This window comes from Lepidochelys olivacea, assembly GCF_965140295.1.
Source record: "Lepidochelys olivacea isolate rLepOli2 genome assembly, chromosome: 5".
Classification (NCBI taxonomy): domain Eukaryota; kingdom Metazoa; phylum Chordata; order Testudines; family Cheloniidae; genus Lepidochelys; species Lepidochelys olivacea.
In genome coordinates, this window is record NC_140415.1 from 37,758,908 (window position 1) to 37,775,012 (window position 16,105).

Here is a 16,105-nt window from a genome sequence, read left to right on the forward strand (position 1 = left end):
AGAAACTCCCTACAACTTCAAAATGAGATCTAGACCAGTCAGATTATCAAAGACTGTTAATTTTTTTTTTTTTTTTTTTTTGGTGGGAAGAGCTGTGTTTTGTATGCTCAGGTTCTCAAGTACTAGAAGGCACAACAACACTTTTTAATAAAGGGTGTTTCTAATTCTTATGTTCAAAGACACCTAAACCAGTATGTGTGGTGCATACACATGTAAACCAAACAAACGGTTTTACAGTGAAAACCTTTGTATTTCGGATTTCGCCTTGCATATAAATGCATGACTAACTTGTTGACTAGAACTATTTATTTTACTCTCACTACACTTTTATTTTTAAAAAATCTTCCATTTTTCACTGAAATATAGAATGCCAATGGGCTTGAACTCATGACTGATCACAAATAAGAGTCACTAATGGGTTGATTTGAGTTACTGCCATGTCCAAGTTTACCACAGTGACCACTGTAGCTCTGGTGAAAACTATTAACTGTATTCTGATTAACCACAAATTCCATAAGAACTCAGCATGGTTCCAAAAATACATTTCTGCCAAAACTAATTGATGGTGTCCTATTTTCTAAGTGATAGTCTCTTTAAGCAAATATAAATATTAATAAAATTCTGACCTCTATAGACTGCTCTAGTTATAGTACCTGATGATTAAGACTATGATTTTGTCACAGAGGTCATGGTAGTCATGGAGTCTGTGACCTCCAAAGACCTCCATGACTTCAGCTTGCAGTGGCTGGGAGCTGTAGGGTCCCCCCGCCACCCCTCCTGAGCTCCAAAGCCACTGCAGGCGGTGGGGGTACCCCACAGCTCCCAGAAACTGCAGGGGCCCCTCCAGAGCAGCAGCGGTACCCTGGGGCTCCAGGGTACCATGGCCAGCGGGGGCTCCCAGAGCTCCAAGCCACTGGGGAACCCCACAACTCCAAGCTGCAGGCACCAGGGGACCCTGGAGCTCTGAGCCCCATGGGCCGTAGGGTCCCCAAGCTCCAAGCCAGGGCCTCACAGCTGCCGCAGGAGGTGTGGGAACCCCACAGCTCCCCATTTTATCACAGATATTTTTAGTAAAAGTCACAGGCTTCCATGAATTTTTCTTCATTGCCTGTGACCTGTCTATGACTTTTATTAAAAATATATCCATGACAAAATAGCCATTTGAGAACTTGCCTTCAAAAATGTGAGGTAGAATTCCCATTTTAATGTTGGAAAAAGCATGTCAGACCAACGAGAACAGTGTATAAACAAATACTTCAGACCACATATATCATCATTAAATACTTCAAATGCCAAATATGTAGGTCTAGATCTTCAGCCCCACTTCATCTGCCTTTTGCTTACTATGGTGGAGCAAAGCCTAAAGCCAGCCTAACCAGCCCCTTGAAAATTCCCATGCAGTGCAAATCCTCAGGTGGTGTAGAGCTGAAGTAGCAAATTCTGTGCAACTCGCCCTATGGCCTCAGTGCAGGTGATGTGTCATTGGGAGAGCCGTGAGTGGCTGAGCCCCTCCATGCTCCAGTGATATCCAGCTACTGGAATGAACGTTTGAGGGCTGTGTGTTGGCACTGTAAGCTACAACAGACTGCTCTAACTTGTGCTGGGTGTCTGGACATAGGCAGATTGGCTACAGGATCTAGGGGGTTACAAAGGTGGCAGTCATTTTTGCACATGTCCATCCTCTGGTCTTGCACTGAGTACAACCAGAGTGGAGGATTTCCCACATCGTGTCTCTGCCATGGTACCTGGGTAAAGTATAACATGGTAGGTATGCACAAAACCTATGGACTTCCAAATATATGCATAGTATAGCTATGTGGTGAAAAAGTGTCACTACTGGGTGTACAACCAGAACTTTACAGTTTCAAAAGTAACTGAGCAACAGCATTATGATGCTATTTAATCCTCTCTTATGCCTAACCAGGGCCTCCCTGGACAATGGAACCAAACTCTGCAGCAGCAGCTACTTAGTTCTGTGGATGTATCATAAATAAATTTTTAAAAAAAGAAAGAGAACCATGGTAAGACTGGTTTGCTGCTGCCTAAAGTCAGGAAACAAGATTGTGATAGTGTGAAAAATTATCTAATACAATATCGTGGTGACACATACTTTTTTTGGATAACATAACCCTGTTAGCACAAAGGGCTCCAGGGCAATATGCTGGGAAGAAATAAGAGGAGGAAGCCAGAATGCCTCTGAAGTTTTGCTGTTAAATTTAATTTTGAAAGGTGGAAGATAATATATGAATAAACTGTTCATTTTTTTTTCTAAAAAACACTCTGGAAGGTCTTTTGTTACAATGTGAAAATACATCATTTTTATGCTAATGAGAAGGAGAGGGAAGCATGGCAGTTCCTTTTCAGTAATAAAGGAAGAAAGGCTGCTGGCAGAAGAAACCCTGAAAGGATTCTGTCTTCTGACCAGGGGGATTGTAGACTATACTAATATTACTCCTATGTTTTGTGTCCTACAACCCTATGCTTATTTGAACACCAGAACTGCATAGAACCATTTTAGTCCAGATGTCAGTTTTGTCCTCATTTGTCTTGTTATGATTCTGTTTAAATTTGATTTTGGGGGCAGTTTAATTTGCTTTAACTCTTTTTCTCTCTCTATCTTTTTAAGGTCAACTCAAATCAAAACATACTCATGGGATAATGCCCAGGTTATTTTGGTCGGTAATAAATGTGACATGGAGGACGAGCGGGTAATCTCCACTGAGAGAGGCAAACATTTAGCAGAGCAACTTGGTAAGAAGAGAAATGATGAGCAGGTTTTGTGATTGACTGTAACATTGCACTGAGTACTATCACTAATTGCTGCAAGAGTTTTAACAAAGTTCATCCACCTGCCAGTATAAAGAAATCTATCCGTAGCAAGTGATATGCAACACCTGCCTTCTACGTTTGCTGGCTGAGATGTGAGCTACTTGTGCTGGAATCATTAGGACTGTAATACCAGTAGAATGGGGTACACAGTTAATGCCACATCCTGTGGTGGGTTTCTTCAGTGCTGTGACAGGACACTGCTACCCGCACAGTTTCCTGAAGGAGCCCTTGAGTTTAGAGTAGAGACTTGTTTGGTATAGCATCATAGTCAGTTCTTTATTCTATCCCTTAGAGAGTATGGTAAGGGTTACTAAATACAGAAAATAACATTACACACTACGCACAAACTAGGAAATAAAATAACTGATTCTGCTTAGTTTTTTTATTTATGAGAAAACAGTGAGTGATTAAGAGTAACACAGTAAAATTAGCTTCTCCAGCATGAATTAACTATGAGGTATTCTAACCTTCTAAAGCTCCTACTCTAGGCTTAGGGTAAGGATGGAGGTCTGCCCTTTAGTTCCTTGCTGAATTATCAGCACAGCAATTGGAGACCACAGACCATGCTACTCACATGTGTATCCCTTTGAAGTTGATGTGCTTCTACCAACCACCTGCGTATACTTGCCCAAAACAACACTATAAGGGGCTTGCAAGCCAGCTACCAGCAATTCCTCTGGGTTCAGGGTGTCTGAGTCTGTAATTTTCTTGTCCCTCCCATTAGAGCCTTGCTAATATTTGTTTCATACAGTGATAAGACCCACTTTCCTAAAATCCCATATACATTCTTCAGTAAAAGTGGAAAAACTCACTGCTTAAATATTCTCTTTTGTACATATAACTAGTTTAAAAAAAGTCACATCTTTAGCCAAAACATCAACTGAAACTTTTTTGCAAATTCAGAAAACTTGCATTATTATTTACAACATCCAGAAAGGCCTTCAGCTCCCACTGAAATCAGTGGAGTTACTCTACATGTACACTGATGTAAATGAGGCAGGATCTGTTAGCCAGATTCTGATTTCTAGGTGGTAGTCCTAACCACAGGGATAATTATTATGCAGCTTTGAGCATCTGTCCTTTGTTCTGCCGAACAGTGGAAGTAGCTTTTCTTGTGGTATGAAAGTAGCCTTGTGGTATTTTGACTGAGCCAGAATCAGAAAATATCAGAATCTCACAAGAACCTGATGTTAAGATTTCCTACCCAATTTAGCAGACTCCACAGATCCCAATATTTTGGATAAGTATCCAGATGTTCAGGGGGTTACCAAAATCCAACCCCTAAGCCTTTGGAGGTTTACCAGTCACTTCTATAAAAAGATACATTTTTTCCATGCGTTAAAACTCACTGTGGCAGGGCACTTTTTGATTCCTGGTGAACACATGATAAACTTCAGCTCACCTTCTTTGCACAAGAAGCGGTTTTGACATTATTGGAACTCCCCTCCCCTCTCTCCCCCCACCACTACCACCCTTTTTTCTTTGAAACAAAATGTTGGCAAAATCAAAATGATTTTGCAGTGCATTTTAGTTTTGATGGAACTGCATTTTTCGAATGGAAAATGATTCCATCAGAAGTTTTCCAACCATCTCTGTCCTTTGGCAACAGTCAGATGTATGTGAGGCAGAATGTCCCATTTTCTTTTTCTTATTTAGCTGCTATTTCATGCTTGTTTAACACATTAATCTAACAACTTAATTTTTTTTTATCGTGCTGACATGAAAAGGAATTTTAGGTATGCAACCACAACTTGCTCACTGCAGAACACACAACCTGGCAAAGGAAATATATAAATGTGGCAAATCGGCCAGTAGAGGGAGCCAATTAATGTCATAATATTGATGTGGTGAAAATAGCTATTGAATTCAAACAAGTTAGTTCATATAAAACTCTGCATACAGCAAAAATACTACACATCAATTTATTGTCAGCTTTTTTCAACAAAATTCTTTTTTACAGAAAAGAGCTGTTAAACATAATATATTGTGTATGGAATATCAGTGCTTTAAAAACATTCATATTAATCTAAATTCTACATCATTGATGAATGAAAAATCTCATTTAAGCCCCAATCCTGACAACACTTTTGCACATGCTTAAAACATTCTGGGACATGTAAAACATTTTGGAAAATTTTGAAAATTGCATATGCCTCATTGTATATGCAAAAACATATGTATATTCAAATACCTAAATTGGTGACATAGTTGCTGTAACCATAGTTGTCATGTGTCTCTCATTTCAAGGGACAGCTCCCATTTTACACAGGACTGGTGTCCCTTCGCTTATACTGTTTAAAATTATTTACATCAGAAATCAAGAGTCAAGAGCTAAGAGTTATTTACACCAAAAGAATCTCTCAGCATGTCCTGCATGATTTTTTGTTGCCGTTTCCCTCATTTGTGGTCTTTGTGATATACTGTATCCAACAGGTTGAGAGTTGTGACCATTACTATGCACATAAACTAAGTAATTACACATGCAAATTGCCAATTAAACACACTTATAGCCGTTGCAAGCACAGTTACCCAATTAGCATGCATAATCCAGGTAACTGCATATGCAAATTAAGTACACAATTTTGTATGCTTTTTTTGCATAGACAATTATGCAGGTGTCACTTTAAAACTCAGGTTCTCTGTGTATATCATAAATGTATTACAAATGTTGGCAATCTGGGACAGATTGTGCCACTAAGGCCTAGGCCCCCAGGGTTGCTCTGGAAACACAATGCCCCCCAGAATGCCCCCAAAACTCAGTTGAAGTGTTCACACTGCACCGCTCATTAGGACAGCACTACATATCCTACCCCACATGTCTGGTCAACTCTGCCATAGTGTTGTTCCCCCCCAGCGTGCGTGCATGTGTGCACACACGCGCACACACTAGAAGGGAGTCTGTCTGAAACTTGGTCTCCTGAGGGGTGGGCAGAAGTAGGGTAGAGGCTCTGATCTAGCTCTGTATCTAGGATCTGGCACCTTTCAGTGTATTATTGAGCAATTCCCCACCACCTCCTTTCTGCAACCATACCAGAGCCAGGCAGTTTGTCCTTGAATTTTTATTAAATCATACATAACTTTCTATGTCTCCCTTGGTTTTGTTCCTCCTCCTTTGCCCTATTTTTTTCTTTCCTACTGTACATTTTGATTTTTCTGCCTCCATCTTTACCCTCCTTCACTGTGTGTGTTCTCCCCTACCTCTGATGTGTACTCTGGAAATCAGTTTTACCATAGGTGAGAATTGAAGGGAATTTATCTCCTCCAACCCAAAACAAACAGCTTGCTTATTTTGTTTAGTTTTGTTCTTGGCTCAAAAATGTGCATGATGGCAGTGCTGAGAGATTGCTAGAGAAAGACAAGAATGCCACTAGGGATGATGAGGTGTCTTCAGATGAAATCTCATTTAGAATCCAAATGGGTCCTGAAGCAGAGTTTTAGGCACTATCATATGCTTATGCAGTATGTAGTCCAGCACACTGCCCTGTAACCAGGGTCCCATGTATTCTGCAGTACCTCACTGTCATTTTCCCTAATTAGAGAAAGAGAGGATACTGCAGTGTGTAAATAAGCACACTCGTATTTTGCTTCGACAGCTGGCTGAGGGGTTTAGTGATGATGCTGGTCTAGTCATGAGTTCTGAGAATGCTGATGTAGAGCTGCATTTAACTTCACGTTTAAAAGTGAAATTAATTGGGTTGCGCATGAACTCTGTTGTACGCCTCTTAATGATTTTTAAGTGTTAATATCATGCCTGTGCAAGGAGCCAGATTGCCAGCACTGGAGAGTGCTCCAGTACTCTTCAGTCACACCGTTTAGTCACAACACACAACAGGCCATTGACAGCATGATTAAAAAGCTCCAAAGCACCTGTCTACATGATGCTTTTCTGGGGGAGAAAGACTTGCCAGACTGTCATTACTTTCATGGACTCAGAGACCTGTGTTATATGAAAGCCATTTGATTAAAAGGCAGAACATGGGACTTTGTTTGCTGAATGTCTCTGATAAGCAGAGGACACTTTTGTTCAGGCCCTGTCATGAGGCGTTCTTTAAATGTATTTAAACTTTCCAAAGATAGCCCAAAGCCACAACCAAAATCAGTGAAACCAGAATATCTATGGAAGGCATCTGTGCTGAGAGGGTAGAGAAGGAGGGGTTCACTAGATAGCTGCACCCCAAACCTGTGCATGCTGGTATAACCAAGGGGTCCCCTTTTATTTTTTTGAAAAATTGGCCACCATAAGGGAGGGATTAGCATTAACCTGCATTACAATGGCTGCCATGTGACGGATGCTGCTTACAGCATAGCTGTTCCCTGACTCAATGTCAGTGCAGTCTAACGTATAAGATCGAATGGTATTTTAACTCTTGTCCCTAAATTTATCTAAACCCTTGGACCTGTCCCAGTCTTTAGCATGGTTCAGCTAGTGTAGGCCCCATGTACACTACAAAACAGAAGCATGTTGTATGTAATTGGCTCCCTGATCCAGTTGCAGGGTAGATCACCCTTTGGAGGGTGATGATAATCACTCCAGCATTTTAAATGATTCTGTCCCACTGGCTGTAAAGCTTTGTCTGTTGTGCACTGCTTCATAAGAGAGGAAGTCTCTCACAGACCTACCTCTCCAATCCCCCGCTACTCCTCAAAATGTTGTTCTGCAGGTCTCCAACAAAGAGCTGTGACAGATCACTGGCTTGTCTTCAGTAGAATGCTAGGTAGGAACAGAACACAACCTTGAAGTCATTTTAAGAAAATGCCACATCACCACCAGTGTAGACTGGGATGAGCTGTGTTAACATCACATCAACTGGTTGTGGGTAAACACTACTGAAACTGTAGAGTTGCTCCTGATGAGCTGATGTGTTAAACACCACTTGCTCCCATCTACACTGACTGCAGAGTTGTGTTCAACATCATGATACTTAAGCTCATGTTCTAACCCAATCTTATTGTTAGAGCCCTGCAAATCTGCTTTATATGCCCAGACCATGTTTACAGATCGCTAACCGGATGCAGATACAAATTTTGTATCTGTACAGGGTTCTACTTATTTTCTCACAAAGACAAACCCCTAGAGACTGTTCTGCCCCTTTCTATAAACTCTTTACATGCCATTTCCTCCCCCCCTCCTCCTCCCTTCTTTTTATTCTTTTGAAAGCGCAGGTAAACAAGTTAATGAGCATCCCAACGAGTCTCTGCAAAACCAATAAAGGCAGAAGGGGGAGAAGGCAGCAGCTCAGGTTGTTTGTGTCTCTGGGCCAGCATTTGCACGGCTTTACAATCGTGGTAGATCTATGCTTGCCAGGACTCTCACAATGTACTCCCAGCTCCTGAGTCCCAGGCTTTGTAATGAGTATTCCAGCTGCTCATGCCTAGTTTTAAATGTAGTGAAACAATAAACATGTTGCTGATTGGAACCAGCAAGGCAGAGAGAGAGAGATTTACCAGCTCTTCACCCTCTGAAAGTTACAGGGCAGGTGAAGGGTAAAAGGGCCAGTACATCTGGACTTTGAGTCCCCAAGGCTGTAAGGTCTGAAGTCCAGTGTGTGACTTTCCCTTCTGACCTCCAAAAGTGCTGTGTCATATCAGCTGTGAGGTGGGGGAGTTATTTCCTTTTCCTACCCTCCTCCTATGGGATTGTGTCCAGAGCTGGTTGCATTTGTGGAGAGCAGTAAGGAAAGAGTGCATGGAGGTTTCTTCTTAAAGAGGAAGAGGGGAGAACCTGAAGCTTGCCCAGCCAGGGTATAATAAAGTGGGAAGAGAGCTCACTTCTGCTAGCACGACTAGTAGTTATCATTCCAGAGCTCTGTCAGTACGAAGCAGCTCATATTACGCAGCACGCTGCCCTGGAGCCTGAGTAACAAACATCACACTAGCATGCTCACTTGTTGGGGTTGACATGGGTGTGGCACCTTGTGGCAGCTACATGTTTGGCCGCCTTGAAGGGGAACAGGGAGAGTCACCAAGAGGTGTAAGAGAGGCAGCAAAGGGAGAGGAGAGAGAGAGAATCCTGATGCATCATCCAAACACAACATTCTCACCCAGGTAGCACTTTTGACATTACAGGTTTCCTCAATTCCTTCAGCTTCTGTTCCATTCCACTTTATGCACCCTGCTTGCTCTCCGGCTTTGTCATGTCGTACTCTACTCTGCATTGTGTCCTCCACTTCTGCTGCACAGAACATCACAGGTGGTGGGAACAGGGTGTTCTGTAAGTCTCTGCTGTCTTTATAATCACAAGGGAGCTGCCTCACCGCAGACACCTGCTTGCACAGAAAAATCTTTTCTTCCTGTGTTAACAAGCAGCAATGGAAAGATACCAAACAAGGGATCAAAGCAGATAGATCTGAAGTACAGAAGTGCGGTGTCTCTGGGCCCACATAATGAAATATTTCAAGCAGGAATCAGTAGGGGAGGAGAGGTCTGTGGCACAGATGTCTGCAAAATATTCATAGTGAAATGAAAAACAAACAGGACTGAGGAGTTTGCACTTCTTGAAACCTTTTGTTAAGGTACCTCCCCACACACTTTTCTAGCAAAAATGGGCCAATTTCCAAATGTAAGTGGGATCATTTTTTGTATAAAGATGGCATCTGCCTTAAAAATTATATGAAAATTCACATTTTCAGTGGAAACAAGGCAGCCATTTTGTCTTTGATAGCATTATTGCTGAGTGCAACAGAATATAATTTGGTCCAATTGCTCTGTTCTCTAATTCCCAGCTCTGAGGATCTCTTCCCCCCCTTTTTCTCCCCTTTGCTCTGTATCACTCTCTTCCTTCCCATTGCTGCTCCTCTGTTTCAAGGTATTTTATCCACCCACATCATTGCCTCATCTACACTCTACAGCTTATACCCTTCTTTTTTCTTGTTCTGTATTTCCCTCCCTAGTTTTCCTGTCCTACCTCTGACCCACCCAATCACGCTCTTCTTTTCTCTGAACCCCACTCCACCCCCAACTTTCCAGGTGCTTTCAGCTTCATTCTCCAAAATTCTGTCCTTTCCCAACCATTCATGTTCCAGTCCTTTTTCCTCTCCTCCTCCTCTTGCTTATTCACCATTCACCACACACCAACTCCCCTCCCTTTCATCAGCCCCTCTTGTTCTGCCTGAAGTACATGGACATAGGGAAAGGAGCAGCTAACAAAAGAACACTTTTGTGGTATGATAAGCAGAGCGTGAGGCACCCCTCTGACTGGTATTCAGCTTTCAGCTTTGCCTGTTTGGCTCATGGGAAAAGGAGCAGAAAGGTGGATTGAGAGCAACACAAGCCGTGCTCCCACACTACCCAAGGGATCAAGGGAGGTGGCAGAGATGGTTTTTGGGTGGACAAGACTGCTTACATGCCTCCCAAAAAAGTAATGGTATGCTGCTTTTCTATACCACTGCAGTCTTATTTACACCAATGTAAATATGGAATAACTCCCCTGAAATCATTGGAGTGGTTCCTCATTTTATCAGAATCTGGCCTCCAAACAGAGCAGCCTATTTGGAATGGCTTCCTCCTTCTAACTTCCTGCAAAGCAGACAGTAGTAACTGTGCAAAGATTAATTATTTTAATGGGCTCAGGAGTGCCCAGGGTTGCACTGCAAACCTTGCAGCTAAGTTCCAGCACATAGTACTGAAACTGTAGAGGATCTTCTTTTCCACCCTCTCCCCAACTGAGCTGAACAGTCATCCACTGCTTGAGACTGCCAGAGAACACTGAAAGCTTCCAGCAAGCGAGGAAATATACTGTGATTTTTGGGGTTCAGCTCAGACTAGTAAGGGGTTGTGTCACCGCCTGCCCTGCAACTTTGGGGCCTTCTGTACTCTGCTGTGGTGGCTCACAGCCCTGATGCCAACAGCCAGCCTACAAATATGTAGGTCACATCCTGGCTTCCACTGCCCAGTTACTCTTAGTAGGGTGACTCCGACACCCTTCCAGTCCTGAATTCTCCCCAAACCATTTGCCCTGGAGTGTTCAGCCCTCTCCTGGAACATTTACAGAGTTTATTAAATGTGTTGCTCTTTTGAAAAGACAATACAGTGCAGCCTGTTATCTGGCTTCAGTGCATCCTTCCCTTGAATCAGTGCACTGGGTTGGTTCAGATACAAAGTACAACAAATAGATTTAATCAAAAAAGATATCTAGGGCCCTACCAAATTCAATGTCCATTTTGGTAAGTTTCACAGTAATAGGATTTTAAAAATCTTAAATTTCATGGTTTCAGATATTTAAATCTAAAATCTCACAGTGTTGTATCTGTGGGGGCGGGTCTCAACCTAAAATGGGGTTGTGGGGGAGGTTTGCACGGCTATCATGAGGGTTGTGGTATTGCCACCCTTACTTCTGTGCTGCTGCCTTCAGAGCTGGGCAGCCGGAGGGCAACTGCTTGCCCACCAGCAGCACAGAAGTAAGGTGGCAGTGCCACACCATGCCACCCTCATTTCTACACTGTGGCTGGTGGCGATACTGCCTTTGGAGCTGGGTTCCAGACAGCAGCCACAGAACTTCCTGCAGCCAGGGGAGGTTCCCGGAGGGGGGTATGACCTGGCCCCAGGAGTGGGGAAGGGGTGGAATGGGGGCAGGGCAAGGTTACTGCAGGGGTGGGAAGAGGTGGGGCGGGGCCGGGGCAGAGAGGGGTCGAGCACTCACCGGGCAGAGGGGAAGTTGGCACCTATGAGCTAAGTAATTGTTTGGAGATCAGAAATTAAATAAGCTCCTAAGGCATGATTTATTTATACAGTGCCTTTTATTATGGTCTTGATGCTTTCAAGAAAGAAGGGAAAATACTTAAATCAATGCATGAGAGCCACACATCTCTCGTTGATATTATGGAAGTTGTATCGCTAGATTCCAGTGCACTACACTGTACCCCTCAGCTTACATAACCTACACTATTAACAAACATAAGACTGGGTCACATATCTAACCTCACTCCTAGAGATTTAAATAATTTAGGCTTTAGTGCCATCTCTCTCGGTACTAGGCACCTTATATACATTTAAAATATTAAGAATATTCATCATAGCTCGTTCTTACAGTAATTACTGAACTACCATTAAAATATCATACACCTGCCATTATGTCCCAATATATTTCAGCACATCCACCCATCGCCTTTCCATATGCCTGGGGACAATCTTGGGCTTGGCAGTGTACCCAAAAGTTAACCAATCTAGGCCAAGCAGACCAGGGATAGAGTGAATTCTAAAGTCAAGGGGTCTTCACAGTGGACAGCCTGCCATCAGTTCCCTGTCATCTAACCTAGGAAGTGTCAGCCCAAACAACTCTGATGATCTCAACAGTAGCAGTACCACAGATAGGCTTTGTCTCCACTACAGAATCGTATCATGTTAGTACATGGTCTGTTTCTGGATGCCCAGGTAACAGGAGTATTCAAACAGGCTTTTCTTATCTGCATTTGGCTAGAAGAGTATGACGTTTTCTTTTGATAATAGACCCTGACCCAGTTCTTCACACAATGCCTTTGACACCTTGAGACAAGACTAATTATAACATGCTCTGACTCCTGCAGAGCACAGTGCTATTCATAAATATGTTAGAACAGATTGCAATGGTATGAGTATTACATGGAGGCCTTTTGTCACTACAAAATGTTCCTGTGTTAGAACCCAAGTGTGAGTAGTACAGTTAACTAAATATGATACAGACCATGACTTTGCAGTTTGTAGACGAGGACATATTGTGTCCAGCATTATGTCAGCTAGTCCTGGTTAAATTTTAGTTCCAATAGATGTAGCCAGTGTAACGGGGAGCAGAATGTATTGAAGACATTCTAAATTTCCTAATGTAATGCATTAGCAGAATCAACAACCATGGTTGCCATGGTTAAGTCTTGAAAGACAGGTTGAAGGAAATGCTGTTTCACTACAGTGTTGTTTAGTTGTTTAATTAAGATCTCTTCCTTGCTTATTTTCTCTCTTTTACTGCCTTAAAGTTGTCTTGGTTTAATAGACTTGCTGGGAGTCAGCTGTCTTAGATCAGTGGTTTTCAACCTTTTTTCATTTGTGGACCCCTAAAAAATTTCAAATAGAGGTGCAGACCCCTTTGGAAATTCAACCTGTGGTCCACGGACCCTCTACCATAGAAGTCTTAGACTGAAAACTGACTGAACAGAATTCACCTATAAATGTTGCATGTGCTCAGCACGGCATTTGATGCAGCATGAGAAAGGGTCTTCTATGGTAATAACAGCACATCCAGGTTTTGACCTGTAGGTGGAGGTATTTGCATACTTTTGATCAGAAAAACAATGCTTTTTTTTTCTGGGATTTGAAACTTTTATTTTTGTAGTCACCTTCTGCAGAACCCTTAGACATAGTCTGCAGACTACCAATGGTCCGCACACCACAGGTTGAAAACCACTCTCTTAGATCAATGAGCCACAGCACTAATGCAGTCGTAGTGCTGATGCTAAGTAACTTGCTACAAACCCTTTACTTCCTTGAACATAACGCACAGCATCCAATGCTGATTTTGCAAACAAGCTTTTTTTTACCATTATCATGACATCTTCAGCTGTGCTCAGTATCCTAAAATATACAGTTGCAGCCAGGGCCGGCTCCAGCTTTTTTGCAGCCCCAAGCGGCAAAGAAAAAAAAGAAGCAGGACCTGCCGCCGAATTGCCGCTGAAGAGGGAGAGAGGGAGTGAAGGATCCGTCGCCGAATTGCCGCCGAAGATGCGGACATGCTGCCCCAATCATGGACAGAGTGCCACCCCTTTCTGTTGGCCGGCCCAGGCACCTGCTTCCTTCGCTGGTGCCTGGAGCCGGCCCTGGTTGCAGCTACTTTTCGTGGTCAATAGAGCATAAGAGACAGCAGATGTTTACTTCCTGTCAAATAAGGCCCTGTGCTGGTTGCTTGTATAAATGGAAAAGTCTATGTTGAGAGTTTCTTACTTACGTTAAATATTTGAAAAATTGTGCAGTGAACCTTGAGCTCAGCCATGCCTGTTAGTTGCTAACAAAATCCCAGTCCCATTAAGGTTTCCTAATTCTGTTGTATTAATCAGCCTGGCAGTAAGTGGACATCTGTTAAACAGAATTTCAGATGCACACAGACCTCCCCCAAACTGCTTGGATTGCCTTGTAAAAGGATCTGCTAGCAAGGTTGAAAAGAGAACCAGCTTCAGCTGCCAGAATCCAGAGGAAATAAAACAGCAGATTCTGCAACCTGGAAAGCAGGCAAACATGCAGACAAGGGGCTAAAATGAATAGCACTGAGTTGGGAAGACAGAGTAAATATCAACACACTCAAGATTGGTAAAAGGAGCAGGAAAGCCGAAGTTGAGGTGACCATATTTGTATATAGATCCAGGAAATGAAAAGCTGTTCACCATGAATGGGAGGAAAACACTGATGGTGGCAAGGTGCTTTTATAAAAAGAAAAACCAAGAATAATATCAGTGAAGCACTGTCTGAAATCTGCCTATTCCTATTTGTTAATTATTTTTAACTGACTATAAAGGCAGTCTCAGGGCATGGAACAACTTGTTGTCCATTGTCAATATTTTAAGATTCTCATGCTCCTTTAAACTATTTATCACCTTTAGCTCCCCTTTTGCCTCAGGCAAAAGCCTAAGTAAAGAGATGGTCTTGGGCTGCAGCTTGAGCCCTGAGACCATCACACCTCACAGGGTCCTATAGCCCAGACTCCAGCCTGAGCCTGAACGTCTACACCACAGTTAAACAGCCCTTTAGTCTAAGCCCTGTGAGCCCAAGTCAGCTGGCACAGGGCAGCCCTGGGTGTCTCGCTGCAGTGTAGATGCCATTTGTGACCCAGAGGTTAACATCAGGCTTGGGATCTGATAATCCATTAGGCGAAGTGAACTACAAAGCCAAGGCCCACCACAGGAAACATCCTAACTCCAGCCTCAGGTACTCAAATCTAGGGACCATCTGTAAACATAGGCCGTTTGATCTTAGCTGTGTGGTAGTCCATGGAGAGGGGCAGATTCTCCAGTAGCCAGAATCCAAACCAGATTGCTTGTTGTACAAAGACAAACACCATAATTGCATCCCGAAGTAAATGAATATGTTCTCTGTGGCTCACATACAGACCAACTGACCTTCAAAGCTAGCCCCACATAGAACACCTTGCATAATCCAGGCTTGAGGTACCAAAAGCATGGAGAACAGTAGCTGTGTCTGCAAAGAAGAAATGGTCACCATCATCTTACCAGATCCAGATGAGGGGGGGAAAAGGGACTTTTGTCTACTGAGGAAACCTGAAAAATCAAAGTTCCAACTGGGAATTCAAAAGCAACCCTAAATTATGAACTTCTTTAAGAAATGTGCAGATACCAGCCCCTTTAGATTCTTACAGCAGCATCACCTCTGTCTTTGACATAGTTGCGGGGGGGGAGAAATGGTTAACAAATCTAAGCATTGAAAATAATACATTGGCCATTGACATGATTAGTAAGAATGATTTGCTGAGCACTGACATTGTATTTAGTGTCATATAAAACCTGGTCTCTCCACTGACAATCTTACAGTCTAAGAAAGCAGATGATACAAATGTTCAACTAGAATAGTCATAAGTGTTTTATATGACTTAATTGTTGTGTATTATGGTAATGCTTAGAAGCCTCAACTAGGTCAGGGCCCCATTGTGCTACGCACTGTCCAAACAGATGAAATAGCCGTCCTTGTCCCAAAGCGCTCGGGACAAAATCCAGTCCTGGGTACATTTCTGATTTTATTTGCACCGTTATAAAACTGGGGTAAGTTCAGTGAAAGCAGTAGAATTAGTCTAGATTTACAGTACTGTACAGGAGGGAAGAATGTGTCCCGGCAATTCCAGACGAAACGTACAATCAGTCAGTGGAAAATATAGACTCATCTTACCCTTATAGACAGCCTGGATCCTCCATTGTTGTACAGTAAGTAGCAGTGATATTGCCTGCCGATCATATGCTGGGACATCGCTCCAGGCTAAAGATGACTGTCCATAGCAAGTCTGCACTGGCACTTAGCCCTATAAAAAAAAGAACAGGTAAGCTCTAAATTACTAATTGGCCTGAATAGTTGGTGCATTCAACAAGTTATTAGAGTTGCTGCTTTAAATGTAACCTTTTATATATATATAAAAAAAGACTAACTCCCTGATTAGAAAATACACTATATATGAAACAAATCTGTCTACTTACACTGCCCCAGAGCAGTGTAAAGGCAACAAAGAACATGAACATAAATATTTCAAAACATAACGATGAATGTTGTTTTAAATTTTCTTCCAGACCTCCAAATACTTTCCCTTCAGTAGCTG

The 16,105-nt window shown here is 42.6% G+C and overlaps 1 protein-coding gene across 2 annotated transcripts in view; it reads left to right on the forward strand.

Moving 5' to 3' along the window:
- Window positions 1-16,105, forward strand: part of RAB3C (RAB3C, member RAS oncogene family) — a 198,869-nt gene that overhangs the window by 170,682 nt on the left and 12,082 nt on the right. For both annotated transcript variants that reach the window (XM_084627941.1, XM_084627940.1), the window contains exon 4: window positions 2,627-2,751. In XM_084627941.1, the coding sequence (XP_084484067.1) occupies window positions 2,627-2,751 (125 nt within the window). The remainder of the gene's footprint in view (window positions 1-2,626; window positions 2,752-16,105) is intronic.